Raw genomic sequence first — 19460 nt, 5'->3', positions numbered from 1 at the left:
AGGGGCAGGCAGGCTGCTCAATGTTTTTCACTGCCACTGATCAACAGAGAGACTTTCCTTTAGCCCAAGCAAAAAATGGCCTCACAGAAACTTACAAACAGTTCAAGAACAGCAAGCCTGTAACTGAACTTTTTTAAATCTCAGAAAAGTGGGAAAAAAGCAAGATTTTTTTGTTTTTTCAGAGATAGCAGAGGTTAACAAGTATCAACAAGTTATAACAGTGCAGTAAATGACCCCACACAAGAGTGCTAGGCCAAAGACAGATAAAATGCAAGTTTTGAGAAAAAAACGATTTTATTTTATGAACAGATACAGAAGGTGAGATTCTGAGATATTGCATGGAATTCAGTAACCCTCATTTCTGCTGCAAAGAATAGCTGCAGCTAACAGCAAGTGATAAGTGGCCAGTAAAGGTTTGTCAAACTTTTTGAGCAAAGCAAAACCTCTTGCGACTTAGCAAAAACAGTTTATGTTTAGTTCTCTAGGTTCCTCAAGCAAGCAACTAACAGGGAAATACAATACTAAGCTACAGAGATACGGTTCATCATTTCACAACAAGGAATACAGAAACTCACAAAACAACAAAATACCAGGAAATTCACATCCTTTGCAGACAGTTTTCACCCCATTCTGCCATCTATTTTTGACAATTTGATCTTAAAACATTCCCATTCTGTCAGAGCAAGATGTTTTCCTCTGGCATCTCCTGAATTATGATACAGATAGCTCATGAAGATAAGCTTTGGTAAAACCATTGATAGTTCAAAACGAAAGAACCCCAGAACCATTTCAGAGGGAAGGACTCTACCAAGAATGTATAGAAGCAAAGCAAGTGGCAATCTTTCTGAAACAAAAACAAAATGACAATTACAGTAATCGGCAATAGTTCTGGTCAGGGTTCATCAACATGTTCACCCTGGCAAGACTGAAAGAGCTTACTCATTCCCTTCACTGCATCCAGATGAAATGATTGAAGTTGAAGTTTAGTGTACCCTTTGACTCAACAATCCTTTTGATTCCTTTCATGCCTACTGGTTCACTAATTCCTCCATGACTACAACACTGATATATTTTGCACTTCAGCCTACTCATGTTTACATAAGAACTGAAAGCATTCAGCTCTGGCAGCTGACAGCCTATCTGCTCTATTTCTGAAAACTACTACTGCTTCACTTTTTTGTCCCATCATTCAAGTAAATCATCTGTTATTACAGAATGCAACCATAATGTTTCCACTGGATAAAGAGAAAAACTACTGACCTCAACAATGTTCATCCAATTTCTCTGTTATGCCTCATCAATAAAGTTATGAGAGAGATATCCCATCTGCAGTTTCTTTGGTCAGCATGGTTTCTGCTCTGGCCAAGGAATATACCCTGCTCTTATTAATTCTACATTAACCCAACAAATAGAGTTACATCTTTGTAATGTTTTTGAATCCTTGCATTTGAACTTTTTTTTTTAAAGCCTGTAAGACAACCAGATATCAAACACCACTTACTAATCAAGCTAACTGAATTTATCTCCTCAGATGCCACCATCCGCTGTTTCATAAGTTATTTGGAGGAAAGTACTCTGTCAAATGGAACAATGTCATCTCTTCCCCTCTGCTAGTTTCCCTTGGCATCTCAAAGGGCTCTAGGTTTGGTCCTTTACCATTCTTGGTTCATAAATGACATGTGAAGGTAATAAGACAACATTAAGCTGCCTCAATGACTCTACCAAACATGTATAGAAGCAAAGCAAGTGGCAACCTCAATGGTACAAGAAAAGATTCAGGCCAGAGCTGAATCAGTTCTGACCTGGGTGAAAGAATTAGGCTTAAACTTATAAGAGAAGAAAACAAAAAGCATTTTGAATATAATGAAAAGGGTACAAGAGTCAAGTATTTTTAAACTTGCTTCTTCTGAATGTTCACATCCAAGCGTACATCTTCTATACTTCTCGGCTTAACCACTAATAAAGGAGATAAACCTTGACTTTCATATTACAACAATCCTAACTAAAACTACTAAGAATGTTATACAGAGCTAGGACATCCGTGGATGAGCTACAATGCATGTCAATTGTCTTTGCCAATTTACTATACTAGGTACAAATGTTACAGCTTATTGCATCACTCTTAGGAATCTCAGTAATGCATCCATTTCCTGGCTCTGATATTTGCATAATGACTCTGCTGTTTTCTATATCTGTCTTTGGTCCTTCTGATATCAGGGATAATAGGAAGATTGTCAAAGGCAACAGGGGGCTTTACAACATTATTAATCATAGACTAGAAATTTACAACAAGAGTGCTAGGAACATGAAGGACTTTTTAGAAAGAAGCTCTTCTCTACAACAGGTGACAAGTCTCTCAGAGTAAGCATATTCCCCTCTGGGAGCTGTAATTGTTACAGACTTGGTAAATGCTACAGCCATTGTCAAACTACTTGCTTTTTAGTGTACACAGCAAACTTGTTATGGACTTGGTAAATGCACCCTCCCCACAACAAGCTGTCATAGTATTCTAAATGGTACAACCATTGTCAAACTACTTGCTTTTTAGTGTATACAGCAAACTGCAAAGAATGAGGAAGGTTCTATGTTGGCATACCTGCAAGGAAACTTGATAAGATTTACACGCACCTTTATATCAACTGAGATCAAAGACAATGATAATTTTTTTAAAATACCTGCTACAGATGGACTTTAGTTTGTATGTTTTGGAAGTCTTCAAAAGGGAATCCAAGAGGAGACTACAATCTACTTGTGTCAAGGCAGGTCAAACTTTACACCTGCAACCCATGAATATGATCTGATCACCTGTCTACTCAAAACTAGTAGATTCAACCACAAGAAACACGGTCACTCAAACCCTACCAAAGAGACTCTTCCTCAGGCCCACCAACCCCTACAATTCTCAAAGATTAATATCCAAGATACCCCAAAACAAAAAGCTTTAGGAAAGGCATTATGACCTGCCCAAAGTCCTTGTTACCAACTAGGTCATGCTAATAGCTTTTTTATTTCACCAGTCCCAGAACTCCATTTATGGTCCATTCTACATGTTATTATATAAACATTTTGCAGCCATACTTCCATATCCTCTTGGACACTAACTGTGACTGATTTTGGCCAAACAAGTTATTTCAATTTTACTAACAGGTCATTGTTTGATGTTTTGAGCAAGTTTATTCAGTTTTTAGGGTCACATATGCATTGTTGATCTAATTCTTTGCTAAATAGTATATTTCTTTGCAGAACAATTTTGTATTTCATTGTCTTGAAATGATATTAAGTCATTTTGCATACACATGTCCTTAGTCTAATGATTAAGCTTTTACCATAACTGGTTATTTGGCAGTACAAGCATTTATGATAAAATTTTAATGATTAAGCTTTTACCATAACTGGTTATTTGGCAGTACAAGCATTTATGATAAAATTTTTTTCTGGATTGAACTAGTTTATAAGCCAGTATACGCTTTGGTCGGCTGCGGTGGCACTGCAGTTAGCCTTGTCACCTCATAACAAGAAGTTTTTCAGTTCGATTCTTGGCTGGAGCGCTTTCTGTGCAGAGTCTGCATGTCCTGCCTGTGATTGAGTGAGTTTTAAAGACAAGCAGTAGGTGCACGTGTATGTGCCTTCTGCAAAGGTTGGACGCCAGGCTCAACACAGTAAAACCCCCACTGCCAATCAATTTGCAGACCAGTGATCCACTCTGGTGGTCCCTAACAGGAGAAGCCAAAAGACATTGCTTTTTATAAGCCAGTATACACTTTGTAATAAGAACACAGTTGTTCTTTTTATGAACCGATTAACTTCTAAGTAATTTTGTTTTCTAGGCTGATGAAATCTCACCTGGTATTGGCTGAAAGTGCTATACTCCTGAAGCCTGACATACTAGTCTGGCTCTGGATGAAGCAGTGCTCCTGCATACCCTTGCTTCCCAGGATTCAATTCCATTATTCTGAATGGTGGCTTATTTTAACGTAATAAAACCAGATTGGACAATTTTCTTCTCAACCCCACCTCTTCCCTCACATCCCCAGCTAAGCAGCCATAAACTAGTCAGCCTTAACTTCCCATTGATAATATGCCTTCCCTCTAAAAGGCCACTGCGTGGTAAGACTTCTTTCTTAATTACCATACACCAATTCTACTAAGCAAACTAGTATCAAGCCCTTGGTACTGATTAGGGCAGCATATGTTAAAAAAAAAAAAAAAGCATGTGACGGTCAGCTGGGAGAGCACACAAAATTTGAAAAAATCCTCATTACATGGTATAAGTGATAACTAAATTTCTTTTGAACATACAAGAACTTGCCTCTAAACAAAGGTTCACACTGGCCATCAAATCACATCTAACTACTTTAGTAACTTTTGATATACTTACCCTAACTGAAGCAAACAAGCCTTCTTTAATTTCTTCATTTAACATGTTTTTTTTTCAAACTAGCTTTCTACATTTTCTTAAGTATTATTCAATTCCTTCTACATCTATTCACTTATCTCCTCTCTCTCATCATAATTTCTGTTTAACAATAGGAGGATCCTTTATAATCCCCTTTCCAAATCTACCTGTCCACACCCTTCTTCTTCTCCACCCTCATTCCATGTTGCCATACTCCCCAATTTCTTCTCATCAAGTTATTCTCTCTGTAAAGTCTAAAGAATACAAATTAGTTGCAACAAGGTTCTTCTGGCTTGCACTGGGTACATCAGATTTTATTGATTTTACATTTGTTTACTGTGAGTGCCCGACTGGGCTAGTAGCCCATTTTCAGCAAGGCCCGGGGAGAAAAGCTCCAAGAATACTATATTACATTACAACATATAAGGTTAATGTGTATTTCAGTGGAGTTATATAGAGCAGGTATTATAAAATAAACTCAATTTCAGTTGATACAATTAAAATGTTTTAGGAAAACGCTAGAGAAGAAAATAGCACTTGAGGGGATCAGATAATCACAGCAGAGGTTAGATATATGTTGTTTTGTAAGTACTGAGTGTAGTCCAGCACTGGATGTTAGGGTACCATGATGTGACTTGTTGAGATAAAGGCAGAAAAATGAATGGTAGTGTGATTAGTTGTGAGAGCTTAAAGAATATGTGAATTACTAAACAGAGCTGTAAAGTGAAGAGAAAGCAGTGGGGTCTTGAGAGAGGAGTTTTAGAGGGTTAGAAATAGGACGTGAAGAGTGAAGGCAAAGAGTGGAGTCTAGTCAGCCTGGGGAAGAGCAGGAGCATATTTAGTTATTTGCAATATATTCCTTGAGAAATTTCTTGAAAGTGGAAGAGTTGGTTGTGAGAACCATTTGCTGGGGAACAGAGTTCTAGATTCTAGACATTTGTTTGGAGAACAAAGCATCCCTATGACTATTACTTGATCTAGTGACCTCAAGTAATAATTTGTTGGATGAAAGGTGTGGTCTAGTGTTAGAATAGGGTTGTACCAAGTTTTTTACGGCAGGGCAGTTATCTGGTTGGTGTATGATGGTATGAGCAGTTGTTAGCTGGCTGAAGGTTAAAAAATTTGGAAATTTGATCCAGTTTATTTGATGGAGAGCTACACAATGATGGGATCTATTTGTGTGGTTATAGGCAAACCTTATGCATTATTCAATTCCTTCTACATCTATTCACTTATCTCCTCTCTCTCTCCATAATTTCTGTTTAACAGTATCAGGATCCTTTAAGGTGGTCAGTTTTTCTTAGGTTTGTAAAAATTGGGGAGGCGTATAACAGGGTGGAAAGTAGATGTGTTCTGGCAATGGCCTGTCTGGAAGTATTGGTGAGGAATGTATTGGTTCTGTACAGAGTCCCTAGTCTGATGTGTATTTCTTGATACTCTGGGCTATGTGTTTGTCATATTTAAGGGTGTTGTCGATAGTGATGCCTAGCAGCTTGGTGTGTTCCACAGGTTCAATTTTGGTGTTGTTGGAGGAGTAGATAATGAAGGGGATGGGTAGCTAAGCTGCTTTGTTTGAGAATAGCATTCATTTTGTCGTATGTGGCTTAAGTAGGAGTTGACTGAGAAACAGATATTTTTCTATGTCTGTAAATGCTTTTTCAGTTACTTATAAGAGTTTAAAAATAGAGGTGGCTGCACAGATGAGAGATGCATCATCAGCTTATTGTACAATGGATGTTGCGTGGGTTGCTGAACTGAGATATTTAGTAAAAATGGTAGAGTAGTGGTGCAAGAATAGAACCTTGTGGTACACCTACTGATACTGGTAGTAGAGATGAGGGTTATTATTGCCACGTGACTGCTTGTTGTCATTCATACAAATAGTTGTGGAACCACAGGATGGCCATTTGGGAAAGGTATAGGGTGACAAGTTTGCTGGCTTTACCAGAAAGGCTCATCCAGACTCTGCTACACTTTGCTGTGAAGGAAAGGTTAGTTTGCTGTTATTTTTTTGTATTTCTGTATTGCCTTTCTATATTTTGAATACTGTAGTTTGTTTTCTTTACCTTGTGTTTTGCTTGCATTCTGTTTAACAGCATATTAAAACTTCAAAAGAGACCACAGCTCTCTCTGTTCTGAGTCAGGCAGAATTTTTCCCTCCCTCCCACCCATTTAGGTTGTCTTGTTAAATACCACTGTCTTTCTAGTTGCCCGCCTCTTATGTTAATCTGACCATATATCTCATTTCTCTCTACTTTCACTGGCTTATGTGAGTAATCACAAAACCATCACTTTTGAAATCCCACCCCTTCAATTATTTAAATTTATTGGCCATCCTACAGTATTTCATAGTACCAAAATACAAAAGTAACCACCCCTTTCAGTCCATCTTGCTGTTTTAAAAATAGTAACTCTCCACTAAACCTTAACTTTTAAACAGGTAAAACTCAAGTTACCTACTTTCATATCTAACTTCTCTAGTGCACACTGCAGAGTGCATTCTTTTCAATCTTACCTTTAAGCATCCCTGTTACTAGCACTTTCTCTAATACCTAAAAGATCATCTCTACTTGACTCCAAGTAGACTTTTCTCTATCTGTTAAACCTAGCACTTGCTCCTACAGTACTTATTACCTTGATACGGCACTCTTATAGATAGCCCCCAAAAAGGCAACCCCCCATTTCTCGGTCACTCACGTCCCCGGAATCTCTTTTAAAGTTTTTGTCTAGTCCTTCTAGCATGTCGAGGGATCAGTTGCTAGTGTCCTCTCCTGCTCAGCTGGTGAACCTGGGAATATTGAGGCAATGTTACAATTGCCTCATGTACACAGACAACCCTCTCCTCCTCCCACAAAACACAAATACATGCGAGAGATGCAACTATACGGCCAAACTGGAGGCTGAGCTCTCTCAACATAGGACTGGCAAGACCAGTCAGGAGGAGAAGGTTACCACACACACTATAGACCCAGTCTCACATAGTACCATCACAACCTCAAATCATACACATAAACACACAAAGACATACTCAAGGCTCTGATCAAAAATCTACCAAAACAGCAGAGGCCACCAAAGCAGACACCCAAACAACCACCACCTCAGAACACAACACCTGCAACACATAGACCTCACAGTCAGAGTGTCAAACAGTCACAGCCCTTAAGGCCAAACACAATGCCAGACACACTAGTCATTGGTGACTCCATAGTCAGACACACTGGCGTCCGCTCACCAGACTGAGTAAGGAGAAGGTCACAGTAAGCTGCCTGTCGGGCTAGAATCCGCCACATAGCATAAGCACTCAGGTCTCTCAACAGCAGGTACAAATATGACTCAGTCATTGTCCACGCTGGTGTAAGCGACCTGAGGCGTACCTCCTTGGACTACATGAAAAGAGACATTGAGGAGCTCTCTGATTATGTAGCCCAGGCAGGTATGACCCTGACCTTGAGCAGTATCCTACCTTCACCAAGAATGATGCCACAATACAGAGATAAGATGATCAGCTTTAACAATTGGCTTAAACTCTGGTGTCATTCAAAGGGATCCAATGTCTGTCTGCCTGGGATGACATGCTGGACAAGCCACGCTGCCCAAGGGCGGCTTGCACCTGTCACCCTGGGATTCCGGATATTGGCAAAGGCTCTTGCCACCCCATAGTGCCTTTTTAGGCAAGGCTCAAATTCTAAACCTACCACCCTAGAACACAAAAAGGAAAAACTAAGGGTAATGCTGCTCAATGCCAGAAGTCTAAATCTCAAAATGCACTCGAGGCCCTTCTCAGTATGGAGAACATCGATGTCTGTGCAGTGACAGAAACCTGGTTCAAGGCTCCTGAGAGCACCCCAGCACTATCAGGTTTTACCTCTTATCATGCGTTCCGGCCCCAAAATCCGGACAATACCAAGAAAGGAGGGGGGGTATCCATATTCATCAAAGACACCCACACCTCAAGATTGGTGGCAACGCACGATGCATCGGAGACCATCCAGGTGCAATTAACCATAGGCAAGACTGCTCTGCAAATTGTAGCATGTTACAGGCCACCCTCACAAACTCAGGAACCTCACATGGCCTTCCTGAAAACACTAGAGGGGATAAATGTATCACCAAACACCATCATACTAGGTGACTTCAATTACCCTAATATAGACTGGGAACACTACTCAAGCCCAAACACCCTAGCCCAAAAGTTCCTGGAATTCATAAACTCAAATGCCATGGAACAACTAGTTACCATCCCACAAGAGGAGAAAACATACTTGATCTCATCATCACGAACATGGGAGCACAATGTTCAACACGGAAGTATACCCCTCACTGGTGAGATCAGATCACAAACTAATCTCGCTGGAGGTCCTCATCCCACCCCACCTGAAATAAAAAGACCACAGTAAAGAACTTCTCGAAAGCCGACTTCACACTTCTAAAGACTAGTGTGGTCTCCTTTAAGGCCCCGAGCCGACGGAAAACAGTACTCAAGCCGCTGAATCACTTACAAATGCCTTCTACCAGCACCTGCAGGACTGCATGGATAAGGCAATCCCAAGCAAAACAAAGACTCTTTGTACCAAAGGCAAGCGTCCACTCTGGTGGACCCCAGCCATAAACAAACTCTACAACAAAAGGAGGAAGCTACTACAAGATAGAGCAAAATCCTTAAAAGGTAAGACACCCTTGATCACTATAAGTAAAAACTAAGAGCTCTCATAAAATCATCCAAAGCAAATTTTGAGAGAAAAATAGCTAAAGACTCAAAAGACAATCATAAGGCCTTCTTTAGCTATGTTAGAAACCTGGGAGGAAACTCCCAGATATGCTCAGAACTAGTTCAAAATGATGTGAAGATTACTGATCCTACAGACATTGCCAACATACTGGCTGACAGGTTCAGTGCAAACTTCTCCCCTCCCCAAAGGAGAGATATCTATACCAAGCGATTGCAGCCCCCAAACATCTCCAACGCCCAAGTGAGAACTGCTCTCTCCAAAGCAAAAACACAGCATCCATGGGACCTGATGGTGTCCCGGCTGTGTGCTCCACGAACTCAACGAGGAATTAAACCCACAGCTAGGACAGCTGTTTAATCATAGTCTTACCTCTGGATACGCACCCAGGAGTGGCGCACTGCAACTGTGGTCCCACTTCACAAAGGCGGTGCCTCCACCGACTCTGGAAATTACCGGCCCATTAGCTTGACAAGCCTTATCTGCAAAGCCATGGAGAGGATCATAATGGACCTCATAAATAAAGACATAGGGAATTTGCAGACTTTGGATCCATCCCAGTTTGGCTTTGTCAAAGGCAGATCATGCCTTCTAAACTTGGTTGACTTTTCGAAACAGTCACCAAAGCCATTGATGAGGGAAAGGCAGTCCATACAGCCTACCTCGATCTGGCGAAGGCCTTTGATACAATACCCCACTCGGGTATCATTGAAAAACTCATCAGCTTAAATGTTAACCCATACATCACAAGATGGGTTGCAAACTGGCTGAGTGACAGAACCCACAGGGTCAGAGTTGCTGGCGCCATGTCAGACTCAAAGCCTGTCACAAGTGGTGTACCACAGGGCTCAGTCCTGGGCCCACTCTTGTTTGGCATCTACTTTTCCGGTACAAGCTAACACAGGAGGGTTATGGCTGACAAAGTTTGCAGATGACTGCAAACTGGGCCATAGTAGAAAACACATCTGACACAGATATCCTTCAGAAGGGTCTCACAGAAACGGATAACTGGTGCCAGAGCCATGGCCTAAAGTTAAATGCCAAAAAATGCATAGTCATACCCTTCGGGAAAAACAAGGTTACCCCTAGCTACCAAATAGGTGGCAATCCACTGAGTACAGAAGAAGTTATCAGGGACCTGGGGACCCAGGTTGATAGTAGTCTGTCATTCGACACCCATGTAGCTAAAGTAGTTAGGAAGACCTTCTACATTGCCCACCTTATCATGAAGGGATTCTCATCTAGATCAAGGGAGGTCATAGTCTCCCTATACTCATCACTCATCAGACCAATGATCGAGTACAACGCCCCATTCGGAATGTATCTGACCCGACACTTGCAGCAGCTGGAGAGGCCACAAAAGTTCCTCACCAAAAGGATAAAGGGTCTCAAACATCTGTCCTATGCTGCCCGACTGAAAGAACTCCAGCTCTATTCAGTCGCCACCGCTTGCTCAGAGGTGACCTTTGCCTAACATACAAGGCCATGTCAAACCCAGATTTGATGAATATGCTTCACCTCAAAAATCTAGATCCGTCAGAGCCACAAGGCGGGAGACTTAAACCTCGACACGGCTATTAATAGGACGTGCTGGAGGGATAGATTCATCACCCAAAGACTCCCTATGCTGTGGAATAAAATCCCGGTATATGTGAGGCAGAGCACCTCGCTGGCCTTGTTCAAGAGAAATCTTGACCAATGGATGGGAGATCGCAGATATACCCCAGGGATTACCTCAGTGTCACTGCTCAACAGAGGCACAGCAAAATAATGGGTATAGTTCCCCATACTAAAGGGGTGGCGTAAGCCACAAAACTATGGGCTAGGCTTGTAAATGCCCTCGGGCAGATAGCCTAGTATGAACCTATGAACCTAAGTTGTTGATGTGAAAATGTCTCAAAAGTTCTCTTAGCATTTAGCTGCAACATATATAGAATTAACTGTTACTCTATACTTATACCTACTCCAGTGTCACTGGGAATCCTTTGTAAACACCAGATTTATTTCTGACACATGTTGTTTACTATAAATATTATAAATTATAGTCTGTGTTCAGTTAACAATATGCATACAAGTACGGTGGTATTTTTTTTGCTTGTGTTGGGTACTGAAACGAAACCCAATATATCGTTGACAATATGTGAAAATTTATTCATTCTCCAGTACCCTCTTAATCCAGTTCAGGGTCAGGAAGGAACTGCAGCCTATACCAGCATACAGTGGGCACAAGGCAAAGCAACTAATCCTGCAAGGAGCATCAGTCCACGGGCAGGACATGTGCACTTGCACATAACAGGTGAACAATTAGGAAACATGCCAATAAGTGTAATTCATATCTTTGAGATGTGGGAAGAAGCTGGAATACCCAGCAACAATCCACAAAGACACATGATGGGGAGACTGTGCACAAAAGGCTCCCAAGTCAAAAAACAAATTGTAAAGTGCTGTGAGGCATTAACCCTCACTGGCTGTAAATTAAACCCAGGTCATGTGCATGGAAGGCAGACAGGCTCACCATATTACTAAAGCTACTGCTTAAAGCAGTATTTATAAATTTCTTCAATTAAACTCATGAATACGGCTGAGTGATACATACTCTTTGGCTTCTTCAAGTTCCTAGTATAACCGTTTTCTGGCATGTACATGCCAATTTCTATCGTTTCATACTGTGACTTTGTCTTTATTTTGATTATACATTGGAGGTCTGTTTTTTTCTGCACATCTGAACTTGACGGTCAACTAATAAACATTCTGTCAATATAGACATGTACACAGATCATTATAAATACACACGTAGGTAGGTAATACGAAAGATCCAGTGCTGCACAAAATCCAGGGTTGCATGTACAACTGGCAGGCTAATCTACGACAAAATAAATACAAAAAATTATAAGACTGCCGTTTTACAGGTACTTAGGTGGAAGCAGATGTTATAGTACTTTCATTCCCATCCCACCGATCCAACCAAAACTACCAGCGGCCAAACAACATTACAAAACACAAGTCAAAAAGAAAGTAGCTTAGCATCCCAAACTAGAGTGACATGAAAACAAAACACAGTCGCCTGAAAACGGATCTGCTCCTTTCCTTCTTGCTACATGACAAAACCAAATTGCTCATCTACTTCCGATCTTTACTGCAAGTACAGTACCTTCAGTTGATCAAGAATTCTCCTCGCTAGCTGCTCCTCTGTCAAACAGCCCGCCATGACAGCATGTTCTAACAAACAAGCCTACTCTTCCAAAGGCTTCCCCATTGGGTAATTGTCACATGGCCCCGATGGCTATTGGCTGTTAAGGGAAGCGGTGGTGATAATGTTACTTACACGGCGCGTCCAGTCATCAGCATCTTATAAATGACAGGCAAGAATTGATCCCGCTCTTGGAATGTAAATTGTAAGACCCGGCAGTCGTATGGATACTCTTACCCTGTTTTTATTACTCATACTTAGCTGGCAACTCGGTACGTAAAAATCTACTGCCAATCATTAGCGGACAGGAGTTCCGCTGTGGCGACCCCTAACCGGGAAAAGCCGAAAGATACAACAACAACATACTGAAATAATGTTGCTATGTGATTTCTCATAAGTCATTTAATTATTATTTTTTGTAGTGTGTTTGCTTTTAAACAGAAATTTGGTATGATATCTGCTGCAGAGATTGTTCGTTTTCAGTATAGCCAGGCGTACCGGAACGTACTAGTAAACTGTTAAAGGTCCTTACTAATGAGTCTGTAGGATTTTCTTGAGAATTAATATCCTCATAAATCCACTGGTATATATTTTTTAAAGTAAGATACTAAGCATTCTTAAATAAAAATCAGAAAATCAAATCAGGAAGAAAGACTTTGGTGACCTTGTCTTGAAGCCTGGTGGTAATTAACCAGGAATGAGTTTATTCTTAAGACTGCTGATTTAACATAGAACAACCCAAGCTGTGGAAAGATGTGTTAATTTGATAAATAAGAGAAGATTATCAGAAGGATGAAGGTACAGTCATTCTTTTAAGTCATTCTTCTGAGCGGAGCCCAGAGGTTGCAAATGCAGAGTAGTTCTGGACCAAACCTATTGCCTTAAACATGAGAGAGGCAGTAAAATACTGAGCAGCTGCTGTCCAGTATTTTTCATGACAGAAATGAATCTACAAGCGTTGCTCAAGTCCAGACTTTGGTGGTAATACTCAGAACTTGGAGAACAGCATTTGACAATCATCTAGACTGCTGCCTTGATGTTATAAGTTCACAGGCAAGTACTAGGCTAGCTGCCCTTGTGGGCCTATTCATGCCTAGCAGTATCCCTTTTTGTGCTTAAACTAACCCAACTCATTTGGTTACAGATTGGTCTTGCCCATCCAGTGGTCTGTAATTATATATTACCACTAATGAGAATTGAGAATAACTGGGGTCATACCATAGATAACTTGAGGGGACCCATGAATGGAATAAAACATTTAAGAGATGCCTCTGTCCATTAGTAGTACAGGGGACATTCCTGGGGTAAATATGCTGTTTCCCATCAGTAGATCTTAGCTGAATATGGACAGGGATGAACTTTGTTTTATGTAGATGGGGAGTCTGTTCCACAGCAACATTATTCTCTATGATATATAGCTATAGGTTCATAGGCTAATGGCCACAAGAGCCTTTTTAAGTCTAGCCATGCATCCCAAATCTCTGACAAGTTCTGATACCATTGATAAGTGTAAACAGGGGCATATGAGGTGAAACATTTACAAAGAAAGCCCTGGAAGATGAACCATTTAAAGGCTGCCTGTGTCCATTAAAGACATAGGTGCCAAATCAGGGATGAATTTCTTGTTCCCCATCCAATTGTCCAAGTTACACTTGAATTGGATTATGGAGGAACTCTGCTTCACATGGATGGGGAGCCTGTTACAGAGAACAGGTAGCCTCTGAGATACATCCTGTCTCTCCAGCAGGCCCTATTTATATCCCAGGCAACATTTAAGTCTTTAGAATGGGAATTCTGGTGCTGTTTGTTTTGTGGTTATGCAGGAGGTCCATTAGAGTGGGGTCTGGTGATGCCTTGTATGCCAGGCATAGATCTCTCCTCAAGAGCCTGTGGGAGACAGAATACAGGGATAGGGCCTTGAGGCAGTCTGCATAGGACATGTTACTTGCATTCTGTATTCTTTTAGTGAGGAACCTCTGTGGACAATCCAGTTGTTGGATATGCTTGATTAGGTACATACCAAAAAGGGGCATTGCACTCTGATAGGTCTGATGAATGCCAAATACAGTGGAACAATGACTTTCTTTGACTTAGATGCCATATCTTTCTTTATAAGTTGCACATCGTAGAATGATTTCCTCACTACTATAGACATGTGATGGTCAAAGGCTAAATTGCTCTCTATGTGTGTCCCCAAGTCCTTGACTACTGGGTCAACTCTTAGGGTTGTGCTGTCAGTATGATAGTTACTAGGGGTGGATGACTTCCTGAAGGATACAATTACGCATTTCTTGTCATTTAGTTTTAGTCCATGGCTCTGACACCAGTTGTGTGTTTGTGTCAGCCCTTCCTGGAGAACATTTGTGTTGGTGGGCGATTCAATGACAGCAATTAATTTGCGGTCACCTGCAGATTTAGTCAGCCAGAGGCCATTGACATTGGCCTTGACTTCAGAGAAGTAAATGACAAAAAGGAGCAGTCCCACGACCAGTCCCTGAGGGACCCCACTTGTGACTAGCCTCTTTGTAGAGGTGGACTCCCCAAATCTAACTTCTTGGGTTCTGTCTGTGAGCCAGCTGGCTATTCACTAGGTGACATAAGGGTTTGTACCTAACCTCAAGTTTGTCAACAACGCCTGAGTAGGGTATTGTGTCAAATACCTTGGCCAGGTCAGGGTAGGCAGTCTGAACCATGTTGCCCTCATCCATTGCTTTGCTGACATTCTCAAAGAAGTCCAACAGGTTAATTAAGCATGACCTGCCCTTGATGAAACCAAATTGAATTGAGTCCAGTGTCTGGAGGTTTCCTACAGTATGTCATTGTGATAATTCTTTCCATGGCTTTGCATATGAGATTATTGAGACTTATGGGTCTTCATTTTCCAGGGTTTGTAGATGGTCCACCCTTGTGCAGAGGGATGACTGTTGCTGTTCTCCATTCATAAGGCATGAAGCCTGTTTGGAGGCTGCAGCTAAATAGCAATTCCAGATGGCCTGCTAGATCATGTTTTGTGCTATTTAGAATGCATCTTGGGATATTGTTTGGGCCCATTGATGTAGTGTTCTTAAGAGGATTAAGGACCTGTTCCCTACTGATAGCTGGGGGAATTATATTTGATGGTATTTCCTGAGGGAAGGTTGTGGGGGAGAGAGAGAGGTAAAGTTGGAGATGAATTTGTTGGCCAGTAGGTTTGCTATATCATCTGGCTCAGTATAGGTAGCTGCATTTACAAAGAGCTTTGCACACAATTGTGTATTGCCTTTCAGGTTGAGGATGTAGTTAAAGAATGCCTTGTGGTTGTCCTTGGCATCAATTTTGTTTTTGGTAGACGTTATTTGTCTCTTGAGTTGTTTTAGTTTAATGAGTGTGTTTATCCCGCTGGGTGTTGCTCCTCCTAATTTATTTCATGATTTTCTTCCTTCTGTTATACAGCGTACTGATGTTGTGATTCCATCAGGGTGGCTTATTTTTTGAGTTAGTTCTGTACTTCATCCTGGTGGGTACAGCTGCCTCAATGCAGTTACTGACACACTTGTATAGGGCTTCTGTGAACAGTTCTGCTTAGGCAGCAGTGTTCTCAGGGTTTATGGGAGCTTGAAATTTTGCCAGGTTATCACTTAATAGTAGGAAGTTAGCCTTAGAGTAGTTCTTGAATATTCCAGGGTTAGCTGGGGTTCCAGGTTTTATTTTTACTTCAAAGGAGACCATTTTATGGTCTAACCTTATCAGAGAAGATATTACACTGGGGTGGGGTGGGGGTGCAGCACTCTCCCACATTAGTGAGGACTAGATCCAGTATGGTTGCATCCCTAGTTGGTGTATTGACAATCTGGTCCAGGAAGTTTATGTTGACAAAGTCTGTAAATCTCAGTGCCTGTATGTTTGATGTCATATATCATTCCCAGTTAATAGTGGGGTAATTAAAGACACCTGTGAATATGGTATTGTGTTGGATGGTGAGTGTTTCCAATAAGTTTAAATACATGGTATGGATTTCATGGGTCATAGAGGGGAAACTATAGCTTGTAAGGAAGTGGCATTGGATTTTGCTTGTTGGATTTGAACATGGAGAAGCTCAAGCGCATTGTCCTGTTTGACCAGCCTGGAGGTATATTTATTTTTGATGTAAATAGAGACACCTTCACTTTAGTGCCTGTCTGTGTAGTAGCTGGTCTAACTGTGTGGAAGACATTATAACCTTGCACTGTAAGTTTGCTGTCTGCAGCGTTAAAGCATGTCTCAGTGTCTGCACATTTATCAGCATTTTCTAGGTTGAAGAGAACTTCTAGGGAATGGAGTTTTTTTGTTTAGACTCCTAGCATTGAATAGCAACACCTTTAGATTTTCTTGGTTTTGATTTGCTATAGTGGAAATACTTTCAGTTTGTCATTGCCTAAATATATTCAAAAGCCTAGAGGGGAGAAATGCAGACCATCCCTGGCAAAGTAACATGTTCTGTTGACCATCTCCTTCCATGCTGACAAATATTGCACCCCTTAGAAAAACACTAGAAAGTAAACCAATTATTAAAGTCAGTTATCTTTTGTTCGTATTGTTGCATCATCCTCAGATAAGGTAAAATGCTGGTCAGTACTAGGCTCATACCAGTCTGGGACACACATTCTGAAAGGTCCATGATGTCTCACTTCATATAGTCTAGGGACGTACGTCTCAGGTCATTTACACCAAAATGGACTATGACTTAGTCATACTGGTACTTTTGGTCCAATGGCCTGAGTGCGTGCATAATATAGTAAATCCTGGCCCCTGAAAAGCAACTGACTGTGACTTTCTCTTTAGCGTGGTGAGAGGAACATCAGTGTGTCTCACAATGGAGTCTCCAATGACCAGAATGTTGGATTGTGTGGTGGCTTGGCCTCGTGTGTGGCCTTAGAAGTAGATGTTCCAATAGATGTGGCTGTATGTGTTGATGTGGGTATTGTTTTGAAAGAGTGCATTTGGGGCTGCTGAGGGTGTTTATGTGTACTTCATCTAGGAGGTCTTTTGGGTTTAGGAAGGGTCTTTTGGGTTTAGGAAGGTTACATTTAAGTGCCTCAGCAGGTGTGGGTCTGTGTGCCTGCTTTGTATTTTGTGTGATGGGTGCAGCATGTGTACTACTAACGACCTTATTAACCTATATCAGTTCATTTGAGAATTAACTGGCTGTCAGTTAAAGATGAGGCAATCTCTTTATTTTCTCAGGATGCCCATATCAACCAATCAGGTAAAAGAGATAGTGGGAAAATTCATATCCATGGCAACAGATCCTTTTTTATTGATTAGTAGTTGGAGTGAAAATATAAAGTAATGTCAGGAGTATCCGGTTTGCAACTCTGCAGACAGTGCTTGTCACGGCGGACTAGTTGTCCTGTGTACAACTAGGTATTGGTGAAATTTCAGTTTTGCTTTATAGGAAAACTGTCAACTCAAGATATCTGCAGCTATACCATGCATTGCCAAACACTTGAGGGGAAACTAATAAGTAGACCCTGATGATTTATGGGTGAAGTATTTAGGCAGGTATTCTAAAGTGATGGTCAAAAGTTAGGTCACTGTCCACATAAGTTCTCAAATTCCAAACAACTGGGTAATCTCTTAGGGGCGTGTTGTCAGTCAGTGTGTAGTTCCCTGGGATAGATGACTTCCCAAAGGACACATTTTTTGGCATTTAGTTTCAGTTCATGATTTTGGCACCAGTTATTTATTTGAGACAAACCTTCCTGCAGGATGGCTAAGTCATTTGGGGATTCGGTGACTGCTCCTAGCTTGCAGCCATCTGCATACTTAGTCAGCCAAAGCCCTTTGGTATTGGCTTTTACTTCAGAAAAGTAAATGCCATACAGGAGAGGTCCCAGCACAGAACCTTGGGGGACTCCACTGGTGGCTGGTCTCTGTGGGGGTAACTTCCCCAATTTTGATTATCTGAGTCCTATCTATGAGCCAGTTTGTAATCCAGTGGGTAGCATATGGGTTTATTCCCAGTTTATTTAGCTTTTCTCCTATGCCTGATTGGGGATTTGTGTCAAAAGCTTTGGTCGTATCGAGGTATGCGGTGTGTACTGTTTTGCCTTGATCCATTGCTTTGGTAACCGTTTCAAAAAAAACAAAAAAAGCCCACTAGATTAAGTAAGCATGATCTTCCCTTGATGAAGCCAAACTGAGATGGGTCTAGTGTTTGGAGGTTCTCAATGTCCTGATTGATTAATTCCATGATGAGTCTTTCCATGGTTTTGAATATGAGGCTGGTCAGACTTATGGATCTGTAATTGCCTGGGTCTGTGGAAAATCCTCCCTTAGACAGGACAATGACTGTACCTGTTCTCCATCCACGTTTTACAAAACCTGTATGGAGGCTGAGATGAAACAGTGTGATGAACATCGTGCTTCATGCAACTTAAAATGCATCCAAGGTTATTGTCAGGACCAATCAATGCAGTATTTTTAGTTTTAATAGCACTTTTAGGACTTGGTCTTGTGTGGTAACTGGAGGTGAGCAAGTTACAGGTATATCTTCAGGGACACATTCTACGTGGCACACCTCATCACAAAAGGTTTCTCATCCAGGAAAAAAGAGGTCATTGTTCCCCTCTACTCATCACTCATTAGACCCATTATAGAGTACAATGCCCCTTTTGGTATGTACCTCACAAGACGTCTACAACAACTGGAAAGGCCACAGAAATACCTCACAAAGAGGATTACCGGCCTCAAACAGATGCCCTACACAGATTGTCTAAAAAAACTCCAACTTTACTCTGTCGCATATCGCCTACTCAGAGGCAATCTCTGCCTAACATACAAAGCTATGTCGTACCCAGAGCTGTTGAACATGCTCCACTTAAAGAAATCTCAATCCCTTCAAGCTACACTCTCTAGGGACCTAAACCTTGTCACCACAATAAACAGAACATGCTGGAGGGATAGATTCCTGTCTCAGAGACTTCCCATACTCTGGAACAAATCAAACAAAGCTCCTCATTAGCACTCCTCAAGAAAAATCTTGATTGGATGGGAGATAGGAAATTCACCCCGGGGATCACTTCTGCAGCTCTGCTTGACAGGGGCACAGGAAAATAATTATCTTGGGTGGCAAAAGCCAGGGTACTGTTTGGCTAGGCTTATATAGGCCCTTGGGCCAATAGCCTAG

The 19460-nt window shown here is 41.3% G+C and overlaps 1 protein-coding gene across 1 annotated transcript in view; it reads right to left on the bottom strand.

Moving 5' to 3' along the window:
- Positions 1-12411, bottom strand: part of HAUS7 (HAUS augmin like complex subunit 7) — a 403197-nt gene extending 390786 nt beyond the window's left edge. Inside the window, exon 1 of the mRNA XM_044060457.1 lies at positions 12275-12411. Within this exon, the coding sequence (XP_043916392.1) occupies positions 12275-12331 (57 nt within the window). The 5' untranslated portion in view covers positions 12332-12411. The remainder of the gene's footprint in view (positions 1-12274) is intronic.
- Between the last annotated feature and the right edge of the window lie 7049 nt (positions 12412-19460).

This window comes from Protopterus annectens, chromosome 1.part0 (genome assembly GCF_019279795.1).
Source record: "Protopterus annectens isolate FY-2018-M chromosome 1.part0, PAN1.0, whole genome shotgun sequence".
NCBI classification, from domain to species: domain Eukaryota; kingdom Metazoa; phylum Chordata; order Ceratodontiformes; family Protopteridae; genus Protopterus; species Protopterus annectens.
Note: the sequence above shows the minus strand (reverse complement) of the source record. Positions and strands in the feature narration are given on the sequence as shown.